We start from the raw sequence: 14599 nt of genomic DNA, 5'->3' as shown, positions 1-14599 counted from the left end.
ACTTTTTAATTTTTATTGTATTTTTGGCTCTGCCATTCCTCTTGCTTCTTTTGGGCTTTCAGTTCATTCAGAATTTGAGTCTGGGACTCTTTTGGGCCTCGGAGCCATAAGCCTTTATTTTCAACTACCTGGGGATATTGCCTTATTTTTGTAACATTCAACTTAGCCCAGCCATTACTGTGACTGTCCTCAGCCAGAAGCCGAAGACCAAAGCTCCCTCTGTAACCCAGTACACGTGCACCCTCAATGTTGCCGTTGAGAAGTGGCTGAGATTCCTTTCACCCCAGAGGCTGTGACCGTTTATTCCAGAAGTGTAATTTTGAGAACAAACCCCCAAACAGCTTCATTTCCAAGATATCCATTTGATTGGCGCATTTAGCACCTGCTATTTTTCTGTTTGTTTTATTCGCCTTTCCCTTCACCAGTTAAGAGAGTAGAGTTGCTTTCTGATTCCTCTGTTGCGCAAGGCACAAAAAGAAACCTGTCTCTGACTGATTTCTCTTCTGTGATGTTATTAGCATTGTTCCATACCTGTGCTTGCTCTGTGTTTCCACTATGCATGAGCTAATGTGTACATAATTTTCTTTTTCTTTCAGCATTTCAACTATTGAGGAATATGTTACTTTACATGGACAAGAAGTAGTGACATGTAACATAGTAACATAGCAATGATGGCAGAAAAAGACCAAAATAGTTCATCTAGTCTGCCCAGCAAGCTTCCCAAGGCAGTCCCTGCCGCTCTGTGCAGGTTACCCCCAGGTTTCTCTTAAGGGTATTAACTGCCGCTCCGTGCCGGTTAAGCTTTATTTATTCCCATCCTCTAGCCTTTTAGGGATCCACAGTGTTACCTTTATAATATCCCCCCCCCCCCCCCCAAAAAAAAACCCAAAACCAAACAAACCATAGGGCAATATTCCAAATATTTATTGGTGTTACAAAGATTTCACGTGCCAGGAGAACTTGCTTCAACTGCATCAAATATTTGTCATGCCCCCTAGCTGATTAAAGACCACTTCATCCACTCAAATTTCCCTTTTATTTTTTTATCTGTTTACTGTGCTGCTGCAGATTTGTTTTCCTGCCTCTGAAGTCCATCTCTGTCTGTCCCATGCATGCTCTTGTGACCACTGGTTTAGGGGCTTGAGCGCCAGCACATTTTTTTGCTTTTAATTGTACTACTATTCAGTAAGCATGAAGCATTGTACTATGTGTAATATAATCCAGTACTATTTCTTTATGTATTTAAGATGTTTGTGGTGATATTGGTTATGTGGGTTGGGTTTTTAATATTTTATTTTTGTGGGGGAGGGACCCATTGTTATATCTTAATATTTTATTTTTCACTTTTGCAGAAGAAAATTCACAGTCGCAGGCTGATGATTTGGGAAGCCAATTTACAGAAATTTTTATTAAACAACAAGAAAACGTGACTCTTCTCTTATCCTGTTTAGAGGTAAGTAGTGTGAAATTTAAATATATCTTTGTCAGGTTATTTGAGTGTCAGGAGAATTTGTTGGTAAGGGGACTAGGCCTGTGGATGTTGTAGCAAGGCCTGACTTAAAGGTTTGGAAATAGCTGAGGGACTTATGTTATCCTGTAAAAAGTAATCTAATCTTGTGGAGGCTGTAAACTACTAAACTGCTTTCTCTTGAATGAAGATCTTGTTTATCTTAGAGATTGTACTTGCAAGAGATTTTGAAGGCAGACCTCTTGAATATCTTCTCAGAATTCAGTTAAAAACTTTTGTGTGATAGTGTTCCATTGAGAGAAGAATTTAGAGCTTCAGTTCATAGATATTCATAGATGTGGGGTCAGTCCTCCAGTAATTAATGATTGGATGATCAGGGTTTAGAATGGATACACAATGGAAAAGAGAACATTTGATATCAAGGGGTCTCCTGAGCTAGTGCGGGAAGTATGGAGGCCTTTTTTGGAGATGGTAGATAACACATACTAGGAAATTCGATATAAGCAGAATTATTTAATAAAAGATAATTTAATGCATTCTCCCATTAAACCTCATTTATTGATGTAATTTGAAGTTGTAAAGACAATACTTTTTTTAAACATGTTTATTGAAACATACAAAAAACATTAGATATAATGAGGAATTGTGATAACACTGGCCAGAAATATAATATTTAAACAAAGGTACAAATCTTGCTAAAAAGAGACAAGATAGTAAAAAAAAAAAAAAAAAAAAAAAGTGATTATAAATGCACTGACCCCCTTGGGTATTAGCAACCTGGTATTAACTTGTAGTCTTGAAAAAAAAAAGACACTGGTCTTCTCTTCATGTATTCCACATTCACACACATTACTTTTTTTTTTTTTAATTTCATAGTGCTGGTAAAATCTGAATCACAATTCACTGTAAACACTGGGTCACAAATCTCAAAATTCCGACATCAGCCAATGTTTTGGGTGCCAGACTGCATCGGGGAAGATTAAGAATACATTTTTTCTGAAAGCAATGCTCTACTGCGGACAGAACATCTCATGATGCGTAAGATAATCACTCTTCCGATCCATATACTATTGCATCAGGTGTTCCTCAGGGTTCTTCTCTGTCCCCTATTCTTTTCAACATTTACTTGTTACCTCTTTGTCGCATTCTTGCTTCTTTAAATTTACAGTTCAAAATTTACGCTGATGATCTCCAGTTTATGGTACCCTATAGCATTTCTTGGACACACACTCTGTCTTTAGTATTTCTATATCTTACAACGATTGACACTTGGCTTTCCCACAACCGGTTGAAACTAAACCCAGCAAAAACCGAAATAGTTCATCTCACTTCTATTACAGATTCATCTATAGGTCCTCCATCACATTTTCTATTTAATGGAGTTTCCATTTCTATTTCTAAATCAGCCAAAAATCTAGGCTTAACCATTAATTCGGATCTGTCACTAAAGCAACACATATCTTTGGTTACTAGAAATTTATTTTACAAATTACAACTCCGGAAGCATCTCCTTCCTTTATTATTTTTTCATGATTTCCGGACTATCCTTCAATCACTTATTTTTTCTGGGCTTGATTACTGCAATTCTTTATATATAGGTCTTCCAGATAATGCACTCCAACCACTTCAATTGGTCCAAAATGCGGCCGCACGCATTTTATCAGGTTCTTCAATTAAAAATCATATCACCCCAGTACTCCAGTCACTACATTGGTTTCTGGTCAAATACAGAATACAGTTCAAAATCCTAATCATTATACATTCTCTTATCCATAGTTCTAATTCTACTACTTTATGCTCTCTCCTTCGTATATATAAACCTTCCAGACAGTTAAGATCAATGAACAAAAATTTGCTAGACGTACCATCCCCCCGACAGGCTCGTCTAGAGATTACCAGGAAAAGAGCCTTCGTGGTTGCTGGCCCGATCCTCTGGAACGCATTACCAGACTCACTAAGATCCATACCCAACTTGAATCACTTCAAAAAATCCTTAACACATTTCTTTCAACTTGCATTTAAAATCACACCTACTAAATAATTAAATTTTGTAAAAAACTATACTTACCAAAATAATTCAAATTATTTTTTGTTTAACCACAATGGCACCATATTACCATCTTTTAGTGCTATGTTAGTTGTCTTTGTAGTTTAATAGTTTTTTAATTTCTATTATTTATATAATCATACTTTTTGTAATATTATGTTTTTATTTTTTCATGCTTTTTTAATTTTTATTTTTTAGAATGATACTTTTGTACACCGTTTTGATTAAACAATGTTTGTAAAAGCGGTATAAAAACACTTCTAAATAAATAAATAAAGATAAAGTCCATGAACCGTATCCAAAAGTGTAGTCTGCAGATAACCTCAATCGGGTGATGTCATCAATATGCAGTAGCATCTGTCATTCAGAACTGAAAAGCGTAACCCGTCAAATAATGCTCCAGCAAGTGAATCTTACGTAGGGTAATATTCACAAAAAACAAGATAAACCCAACTCCAGATTCAAACCAGCTGAAGCCCCATAGTATTGAGATGATAGATCCAAAACTGTTCCTTCTGTAAAAATCTCGTTGGAGTCACCCTCACCCTATCCAGATTGTACAATATCTATGACACAATTTTAGATCATTAAATGAATGACTCAACTCAGTGCAATGGGGTACTAAAGGGGCTGTTAAGCATTGATTCTTAATGAATCTCCTGTGTTTGGTCATTCTTGTGCCTACTCTTGTTTTGCCTGCATAGACTTTATTGCACAGACAAAAACTAATGTAAACAATCTTCGATGTCTTGCAGTAGGAACTATAATGTAATTTAATAAACTGTCCAGATAAAGGCACAAAAATTGTGTCCATGTGTAAAGACACACTGAACACATGCCACAAGTTTGATGTTAGTTTAAAACCTCCAAGTCTCTCCTCTCTCTCTCTCTGTTTGCTGAAATCAGATTGGATCAATTTATTTCTGAAACTCATTCCACTCATTCCACGGGTGTATGATATTCTAGGAGGATCTGAAAACATGGAATGTTGAATAGCAGTTTCATGAAAATGAGCTGAAAAATTCAAAACATATGCAAGAATACAGTCATCCCCTGATGATCGTGGTAAAAATAACTAGTCACGATGACAGGGGGAAGTTAGGATTTAATTTATGTATGATGTATTGAAGATATGATATGAGGTAACCCGGATCCTTAAAGAATATTCAATTGGAATGTTGAATATATGTAACAATTGAATTTTATTTGTAATTTTGCAAAAAAGTTCATAAATAAAGAATTAAAAAAGAAGTGACTTTCTTGAAAAATGCTACTACCTAAATAAACATTAGGATAGAAAACACTGGGTCAACCTATAGTATCTGGTCGGGGGTCCCTTTTGAAACCAATTTTGGCCCCATTTGTTTCTTTACCACCCTCTCATGTGTGCGACTCTCAGGGCATGATAGTACAATTAGAAGCTATACATTGTGATATGTGTGACACACTTTTAGCCACTCTTGATGTGGATTTCCTTTATTAAACATTCCCCAGCATCGCGCAATTGACGTGGCTTCCTCATTTTTAGAGCAACGTCAGCATCCGCATCATATTCGGCTGATTTTTTGACACATTTATTAGTCATTGCAGTAACTTAAAATTTTCTTTGCTTTTGACAAATGCTTTTTTCAACAAATGGTGGCACCCATGGCAGTACCCTCTATGGCAGGGGTGGGCAAGTCCGGTCCTCGAGGGCCGCAAACCAGTCGGGTTTTCAGGATACCCCTAATGAATATGCATGAAATAGATTTGCCTACAACTGAGGCAGTGTGTATGCAGGTCTCTCTCATGTATATTCATTAAGGATATCCTGAAAACCCGACTGGTTTGCAGCCCTCGAGGACCGGAATTGCCCACCCCTGCTCTATGGTCTCATATCTAGCAATTTTAAATGTGGGCCATTTTGAAGCCATTTGGAGAGGGAATCATCCATTTCAAGCACAACTGCGCATTGGGATGCGTTTTATTGACAATGTTTTTATTTTATTTTGTATTTATTTTATATCTGTGTTTAAATTATAACTTTGACAAGACTGAAACCATTATTGGAACCACTCAATTTTAGATCTGTTCTCCAAGTCTTACTATTTGCCAACATAGACTATTGTAATGCATTGCTGTTAGAACTTCCTCAGTCTACCATTAGACCTCTACAAGTATTCCAGAATGCTGCGGCTCGAATCTTGACAGGAAAAAAGAAGTGTGATCACATCACACCAACATTGACAGCATTACATTGGCTACCGATAAACTCTAGAATATTATATAAAACTGCGTGCATAATACATAATATAATCTATGGAGAAAAGACCGAATGGTTAAATACTGCGCTATAGCTGCATACTCCGCAAAGAAATTTGAGATCAGTTAATAAAGGACTTTTATCAATTCCCACAATTAAATCAGCACACCTCAGTCAAGTAAGAGAGAGAGTGCTGTCAATTGCAGGATCAAAACTGTGGAATATGCTACCAACTCAATTAAGGCTGCAACAGGAAAAAAACAAGTTTAAAGCTGAACTTAAGACATGGCTGTTTAACGCTGCTTACACTGAAAATGAGAAATAGGCATGCACTCAAGTTTAATATCCACCGTTGTTTTCTTTATTTTTTATCTTTTAAAAATGCTAGAAGTGCTATATTTATGCTTTTAGTATTTTTACTGATTTAATACTTGTTTTATTATATTTTACTTTTTAACAGCTAATGTGTTTTTTTGTAACTTTCATTCTTTTAATTATTTTAGCTGTTAATTCTTTTATAACTGATTGTAGTTTCATCGCTTTTATATATTTATTGAAATGTTAACTGCTGTGAAAGCTATGCTTAGACAACGGTATATAAATGACAATTAAACCTTAAACAACTTTTTTTAAAGTGGCTTAATTTGAATTTTAAATTTACAGCTGCCATTCATGAGTACCAAATTGTATTCTTGCATCTCCTTTTTGCCAGTCATCTTATTCTCCCCCTCATCCCCATACCCATGATTGAGTTACATAAGTCCAAATGCTGACTGAAGACTGGAGAGGAAGTCTCCTATAATTACTTCATAACATTTCTATAATGCTACTAGACATAGACAATGGAGTTTACAGTCTAGTTGCCTCTTCTGAGTCTCAACTTTATGTAGCTACTCTTGTCTAATAGCGGTCTACCTGCATTGACTGTTCTCCTTTCTTTTCAGCACATACATGCATCAAAGCACAAAGTGTATTTACTGTTATTTCTACATAGTTATTGTCTCATTTGAGGCAACATGAGCATCCTCAGAATACTTGCTTGCCTGTTTCTTGGTTCTCCTTCCTTAACTATAGAACGATATTTTTAAAAGCCAGACAACTTTTTTGGGTTTGTTTTGCTGGATTTTTAATTCCATAAATGTTTTGCTCATAGCTGTGGTTGAATTACTAGGAGCTCATCCTGTTTGTGAAATGGGTGAAGCTCTTTTAATATGGTAAGCCCTGCCTCCCTTCACATATTTTCTGGAATCAATGATGGTGATAGATGGTTGCCCATAGTAGTCCTTCTTAGACAGGATGACTATATATCACTATGTATGTAGTTATTAAGCATCTGGAAAACAAATTTGCATGGAAACGTTTACTAAAAATGGTTCCAAAGTTTCAGACTTTCTTTGTTAACCTTAAAAATAATAGTTTAAAAAACTTAAAGGATGCTGAGTCACCTGGAGTAATCCGTTGGGAGTTACTGCGGGAGTTTCATTATAGGGTCATTATTCTAATCAGAGAGATTATACAAGATTGCTTAGGCACTGGTAGCTTGGAATTTGAAAGCAAAGCAAAACAAACCAAAAAAAAAAAACCCCCAAAAGATGTGAAGCTATTGAAGAAACTTATTTAATTTGAGAAGGAAGTACAGAGATGTGTTGTATAAACCTTTTAATTATATCTTCACAGGAATTTGATTTCCAAGTTCGCTGGCCTGGAGTAAAACTTGTCACTACACTGTTAAAGCAGCAGGGACCTGTGGTGCAGCAGATTATTCTAGTCAGTCCCAGGGGTAAGTGCTAGTACCTAGCCTGTAAAATCAGTAATACTGTCCAAGACCACACTCCGCTAATAGTCTTTCTAGCCAAGACATTTTTATAAAATTATTCGGTGACCATCAGTCTGATTCAGTTGTTTTGATGGTTTTTTTTCAAAACCATGATATAGCAGTTGTTAAAGTACAGAAGCCAACCATAAATTACATTTACTTTATTTTGAAAGGCTGACACCATGGTGACAGAAATCTTGTGGTAAACGACCATCCAAGCAGCTGGTTTGGTTATCAGTTTTCTTCAGTTAGTGGCTGTGTGGCCAGTTAGCATGAGTGTATTTTCCTTGCCAGTATGGATGACTAGGTGCTTCCATAGTAATTTGAAGCAAAAAGGTCAATATTTATATCACAACATTTGTGATCCAGAAAAGATAAGGCCCCATGAGGGTGTTTTCCAGGGATAGTGTTTTTAATTTTGGTCATGTAGATATTAATGATATTAAAAATTGGGGTAAACTTAACTCATTTTCTGATGTTATGGGGAAACTAATCATATATACTGTGAACTTTATCAGATTACTAAATTCAGTGGAATCCCTCCATTTTTTTTTGTATTACATTTCAAAAATTGTTCCCTTATTGGTTTGGAAACCAGTTTTCATGAGAAGACTGAACATAGGCTAGTTTTACCTCTCTAGCTGATAAGAGCAGTAACCTCTTGAATTGAATTTTCATCTCTGCTAAATGTTAGTCTAATAGATTTGGGTTCATCTTTCTGAGACATTCCATCTGATAATTCACTAATAAGGACCCGAACCCCAAATCATCTCTTAATGGAACAATATCATCATCATCTGTTATTTTATTCTGAGTTTTGTGTTTGTTTTTTTTTTAAAAGGTGTCTCAAGACTGATGGATTTGTTAGCTGATTCTAGAGAGGTGATACGCAATGATGTAAGTTTTACAGCTGCCTCAGAATGTCTCATTCTGATCTGTTTTCATATTGGCAAAAGGAGGTTCAAGTTGAACCAGCAAAAGAGAATTTTCTTTAAAAAACAGTTTTTTTAGTGCCCCTGGTATTTTCTCTTGATATTAACTTATATTCTGATGATATACAATACAGCTGCATTTTTATGGGAAATCTGGGGCACCCACTGAGCCATTTCTTACTGTTGCTTTGCTGCTTCCAATACCCATAGTTTAAATTTTAGCTGTTCTCTGCTGCTTTTTCAGCTAGATTAATTTATAATTCCCCATTGCCCCATGGTTGTTACCTTGTACTCATAACTTTCTGTTAAATACAACTATTTTCTCTTTGACTCTTAACTTGGTGTTTCAGGTTGTTGTCTTCTGGAAATGCGGTGTGTTTATACCCTTTCCCTCCCCTCTACTACTCTCCTCCATGCCTTCACATCATCTGAATGATGGAATATCCTGTGCAAGTTATTCTTGAGAGGCATTATTCTTTGTTTTAACTTAAAAGTTTATATTAAAAGCCCAATAACAAACTACAACACTGTCAACAGCAGTAAACATTGAGTTTTACATTTTCCCTATCCTCCACCAATCCAATCCCCGCCCCTCCCCATGTTGGACACAGTCATGTCAGGGAAGAAGAAATTGAGAGACAGTACAACCATCATCCAGTAAAGTAAGTAAAATAACAGTAATAACCATGGAATCAAGAAAAGACAATTCAGGAAAAGCGAGTTAGCATCCATCTTGAATAAGGTTCCTACAGGGAAGTTTCCCCGTATAAAAGATATAACCCAACCACTGGCATACTGTTGTAAACATTGGCATGAAGAGGCTCTTCCAGAAGGCCACCAGTGCTCGCCTGGCCATTAGAATAATCTGCATTATTAACACTCGTAATGAAGACTTCACATTTAGAACAGAAAAGCCCAATAAAAACGATTTAGAGTCTTTCTTTACTGAAGTGATATCCCTTATTAAATCAATAATCCTGTCCCAGAAACTTTGGACCAATAGACATTCCCACCAAATGTGACAAAGGTACTCACCTCACCACACATATGCCAACACTCATCCTTAGCCTCTGGATAAATTTTCTGCAAAAAATTAGGGGTAAGGCACCATCTAAATAGTAACTTATAGCCATTTTTGACCAGCTGGGAGGAAATAGAACCCCTCTCAGCTAATATAAAACAAAAATCTCGATTGTTTGTCTAAGGTCTTCCCCCAAATTGGATTGTCAGGCTATCAAATGTCTGGGTTTAGTAGTCGAACTACTGTTAAGAAAAGCATATAATTTAGAAATAATCCCCCTAATAGTACCAGCCTTGTCACAGTAAACCTCAAATAAAGATTTCCCTCTAATAAGGTCATTGTTAACCCTTTTTGAATCCACAAAATGTGTCAGCTGCAAAAAGAAAAAAACATGTCTTTATTTAATAACTGAAACTTATCCTAAGAGGCATTATTCTGGCACTTGATATTGTGCAACCGTTATGTCATCAAGTCTAGCGGACAGCTATGGGCAAAAATACTAATTAATGGCAGATTTCCAGAAACCACTGTTGGAAATAATTTTATGAATATAAGTGGCTTACCATTCAGTTTACCTGCTGTCCAGAAATCCCTTTTATAACTGTTTAAAATAACACCAAAAACATAGTTAAAAATACAACACCCATTAAAAGAAAGCTGAGGAAATATTTCACCTCTCCTCCTTTGTGCAGAGAGAAGCCCAGGGACTCAAGTGTAGCAAGGCAGTTCCTCATACTGCTTTCTGAAATTAAGCACTGGATAAAACTCTCATTCTTTATTTCATTTTAATGATGCTGTCCTTTTCAGATGGCCTTTTAAGAGTCTTTCAATAAAATATTAGAAAATATTAGAAATTAATAAAATATTAGAAAATATTAGCTTACTACAAAAAACTTATCCACAATGCAAAGAGAGAATTCTACTCACACAAAATAAATAAATTCCAACATAACCTCAGAATGCTATTCGCTATCGTACAAAACCTCACCAAATCCCCAAATGAGCAGAAAACACCACTTTCCAAGAACAGAAGCAACAAATTTGCAGATTTCTTTAGTGAGAAAATAAACAACCTAATCAATAACAACCTCAATGGTAACACTCCAAAACATTAAATTTCAAACTAAACAAACACCAAACTGGTCCGACTTTGACGCAGCCTCCTCACTGGAAATCCAATCAATCATCAAAAAAAATGAATCCAGCAAATCACCCCATCAACAATATACCCATACCGACAATCAAAGCATCGAATCATCACTAACCAAAACTATAACCGACATTAACTTAGCCCTCGCAGAAGGAAATTACCCTGACTGCCTAAAATCAAAAATTATTAAACCCGTCTTAAAAAAAGAACAACCTAAAACCCAGACAACCCACTAAACTACCGACCCATATCTAACCTACTATTCATTGCCAAAATCATTGAAAAGATCGTGCACTCCCAACTCACTGACCACTAGAAAGGAACAACATCCTTTTCCCTGCACTTGGTTTCATGAAACACCTAAGCACGGAAACACTACTCCTCTCATTAAATGTCACCATGCTCAGAGGCTTTGACAATGGCCAAAGCTACCTTCTAATCCTCCTAGACCTACATTTGACACGGTCAACCACACAATCCTTATTGACTGTCTGACCGAAATAGGATCAACTGGGAAACTCTACAATTGTTTTCTTCATATCTATCATATAGAAGTTACCAGGTTATAATCAACAATATCCTCTCGAAAAAAATAAACCTAAACCCCAGAGTTCCCCAAGGCTCAGCACTATCCGTGACAGTCTTTAACATTTACCTTCTTCCGATATGTCACCTTCTTGCTGATCTTGGGCTCACCCACTTCCTATACGTGGACGATATCCAAATACTACTCCCAATACATAATACGTTGGAAGAAACCTACAAAAAAACAGCCATGTATCTCACCAAAATAAAGCAACTACTAACCAACATGAAACTCATAATAAACATCGAAAAGACAGAAATAATCATCCTGGATAGAAAAAAGAACCCATTACCCCCCACCACCGCTCAAAATAGAGAATCAAAAGCCAGCAATTTCCCCTGTCACTCATGCTCGCAACTTAGGGGTCATCATCGACAGTGAACTATCCTTCAAGAACCACATCACTACTAAAATTAAGGAGGGATACCACAAATTACTAACCCTAAGATGACTAAAACCTTTCCTAACTCCAGACGACTTAAGAACAGTCATACAACCTCTCATTTTCTCCAACCTGGACTATTGCAACTTCTTATTATTTGGCTTACCACTCTCCACCATCCACCCACTCCAAATCTTACAAAATGCAGCCACCAGAATCCTCACAGGAACAAAAAAACACAAACATATTACTCCAATTCTTATATCACTACATTGGCTCCCAATAAAATTCCGAATACATTATTAAATACTGACCATACTACACAAAATAATACACGAAGGACAAACTGGTTAAGCACAATGATAAAACTCCACACTCTGCAACGAAACCTCCGCTGAACCAACAAAGGCCTCTTGAAAATTCCACCTGTCCGATCCAAACAACTAATCTCAACTCGTGATAGAGCCATAACCTTCGGAAACTCCAAACTCAGGAACACACTCCCAACCGAACTAAGAACACAACCAAATTTAAAAACCTTCAAGAAGGAACTGAAAACCTGGATGTTCACCAAAGCCTACTAAAACACCCATTGACATCTACACATCCTCCTCACAATATACCATGACACTGGACCTCTAAATGTCCATTCCTATCAACCTTGTTAATCTTTAGGCTTAAACTTTTCTGTGTAACTACTTGCAACCATGTGAAATTGCATATTTAACCTTGTTAATTCTCTGTCTGGAATCTGTATTATAATGCCTCTACTAACTCATTAACATTTTTTATTAATCAAAACCTGTAAACAGTTATGATGGCGAAACCGAATGACTGTATATAAAACCCGATAAATAAATAAATAAAACAGTTTTGTTATTAGAACATTCATGTCATTTCTGGATTTCCCAAAAATTTACTCTTGACAAAATTACCAGATGATGCTGTGAAAGCATAAAAATGAGAATTGGCTATAATGCACATGAAAGGTTGAAATATTAAATTATACAAGCATTTCTTGAGAAGTTGCAGCAGTCATAGAATATTAAAATGCAGTGCTGACCTGGTGGCTGAGTGGTGGTACTGTGTACCTCTGTGTGGTGGGCCCTGGTTCAGTTCCTAAGTTGTGTCTTCCATTTCTCATGTTAGCGGGGGAGAGTAGGGGGCACGTTGTGGTTTATTGTTAAGGGTGACACCTGGTGTCTGGATTTAGAACCCACGATACATGGTTCTCTCACATGGCTCCTGGCCTTGGGGACCATTGCTGCAATGACCAGACTAAGAACAATGGGAGGGTCTAGTAAAAAAGGAAAAAAAAATTCCCTCTGTATTTGCAGATGAACTGCAAATCGTGCCAGTATCTAAATACTGGTTCTGACTGATCTGGAAGAAAAAGGAGAAAGAAGGAAATACTGGGCCAAAAAAACCCCAAGAAAATCAAAATGCAATCTTAGGAACTGGATCATATAAGATCTTAATTTAATAGTAGTAGTTAGCACATAGTGCCTGTTATGTGCCCACATGCCAAGATTTTACCTGCCAAAATTTTACCTCTGAGAAACAGTAGTCCAGAATCTTCCCTGTACGTACCCATATCAGTCCAATAGTGCAAAACTTGCATTCCCTGTACGTACTAGGATCAGTCCAGACAGTGGGTTATGTCCCCCGTCCAGCAGATGGAGTCAGAGCAAACTTTGGAGGGTGCTGGCATATAAGCCGGTGCGCCCCTCCTGTATCCTCAGTATCTCTCTGACTCCAGCAGATGTGAGGAGGGGAACCTATTGTTCTCCCTACTTAGTGGCTTGTCACTCTTTTTCATTATTCTATCTTTTTTCTGGTGGATCAAGCTATTAGCAAAAAAAAAAATAAATTAGTAAAGGATTCAGTTTTGTTCCTTTCTGTGGCGGGCCACCTCGGCTGGCTTCGCCTTCATACTTGCCATCTGGACTGCCTCTTCTTTCCCTCTCTCCTGCTTTCTTACTACCTCGAAGGGGTACAGGGTAAGTGTGTTGGGGGAAGATTTTGTTTTTTCTTCTTGCAGCTTCCGTTTGGTGTTCTCCGGAGGTGGATGCTGGTGGGGCCAGCCTCTCCCCTCACCCTAGTCGCGGTCTCTCACCCTCTCCCCGCGGTCCCGCGACATCACATTCCCCGGGACCGCAGGCGGCATGGACGGCTCATTCCCCTGCCGCCCTCGGGGCTGTTGGGGCTGTGCTTGAGTCGAGCTTGGGCGCGGACGGCCCGCTCCTCCCGCGGCGAGATTTCTCGTGGCTGCCTCGGGTGCCTTGGGCCCCCCCCTCCCCGGACGCTTGCTATGCCGCGCGTCCGTTGCTCTGCTTGTGGCGGCCCGGGACAAGCCGCATCGAAGGACGGTCTCTGCGGCAGGTGCCTCCCCGGGGGGGGAGACTAGCACCGCTCCCTCAACTGCTTCTCCGCCACGCTCCGAGCGCTGCGGGCCTCGAGGGTTGGCCCCGCCCTCGTCTTTGGCGGGAGCGGTGGCCATCTTGGAATTGGAAACTTCTGACGCCGAGGAAACCACGGAGGATTTTTTGCCACTGGCGCCCCCGAACCTGGATCTGGGACCTCTTCCCTCCACCTCCGGGCTCTCTAGGGACCCCCTTCCCACCCCACCAGCGGGGCCGCCCGGTTTCTCGGCGGATTTTGTGGTGATCATGCACCAGGCGTACCTGCAGAGCCTGAATCCCCAGGGGGGCTCGGTCCCCGCGCCCTCCCCCGCTAAGGTTCCAAAGGTCGCAGGTGTGTCGGTTGCGGGATTGGGAGCCGGGGGAGGCATCCCCAGGGCTCCCCCGAGCACGCCTGCGCCCCTGCCGGGCCCGGGGGGCGACCCGGCGTCGCTGGCGGACGACGAGACACTTCTAGCAGCGCACCTGGAATGCGACGACCCACGGGTTCTGCGGATCTTCCGCAAGGAGGAATTGGCGGATCTCATTCCCCACG

At 38.9% G+C, this 14599-nt stretch overlaps 1 protein-coding gene across 5 annotated transcripts in view; it reads left to right on the top strand.

Moving 5' to 3' along the window:
- The window catches only part of USO1 (USO1 vesicle transport factor), a 232084-nt gene that overhangs the window by 68509 nt on the left and 148976 nt on the right, over positions 1–14599 (top strand). For all 5 annotated transcript variants that reach the window (XM_029598247.1, XM_029598222.1, XM_029598211.1 and 2 more), the window contains 3 exons: positions 1353–1453; positions 7435–7537; positions 8415–8470. In XM_029598247.1, coding sequence (XP_029454107.1) covers positions 1353–1453; positions 7435–7537; positions 8415–8470 — 260 coding nt within the window. The remainder of the gene's footprint in view (positions 1–1352; positions 1454–7434; positions 7538–8414; positions 8471–14599) is intronic.

Source organism: Rhinatrema bivittatum, chromosome 1, assembly GCF_901001135.1.
Source record: "Rhinatrema bivittatum chromosome 1, aRhiBiv1.1, whole genome shotgun sequence".
Classification (NCBI taxonomy): Eukaryota; Metazoa; Chordata; class Amphibia; order Gymnophiona; family Rhinatrematidae; genus Rhinatrema; species Rhinatrema bivittatum.
The sequence above is the reverse complement of the archived record's forward strand: the minus strand, read 5'-3'. Positions and strand labels throughout refer to the sequence as shown.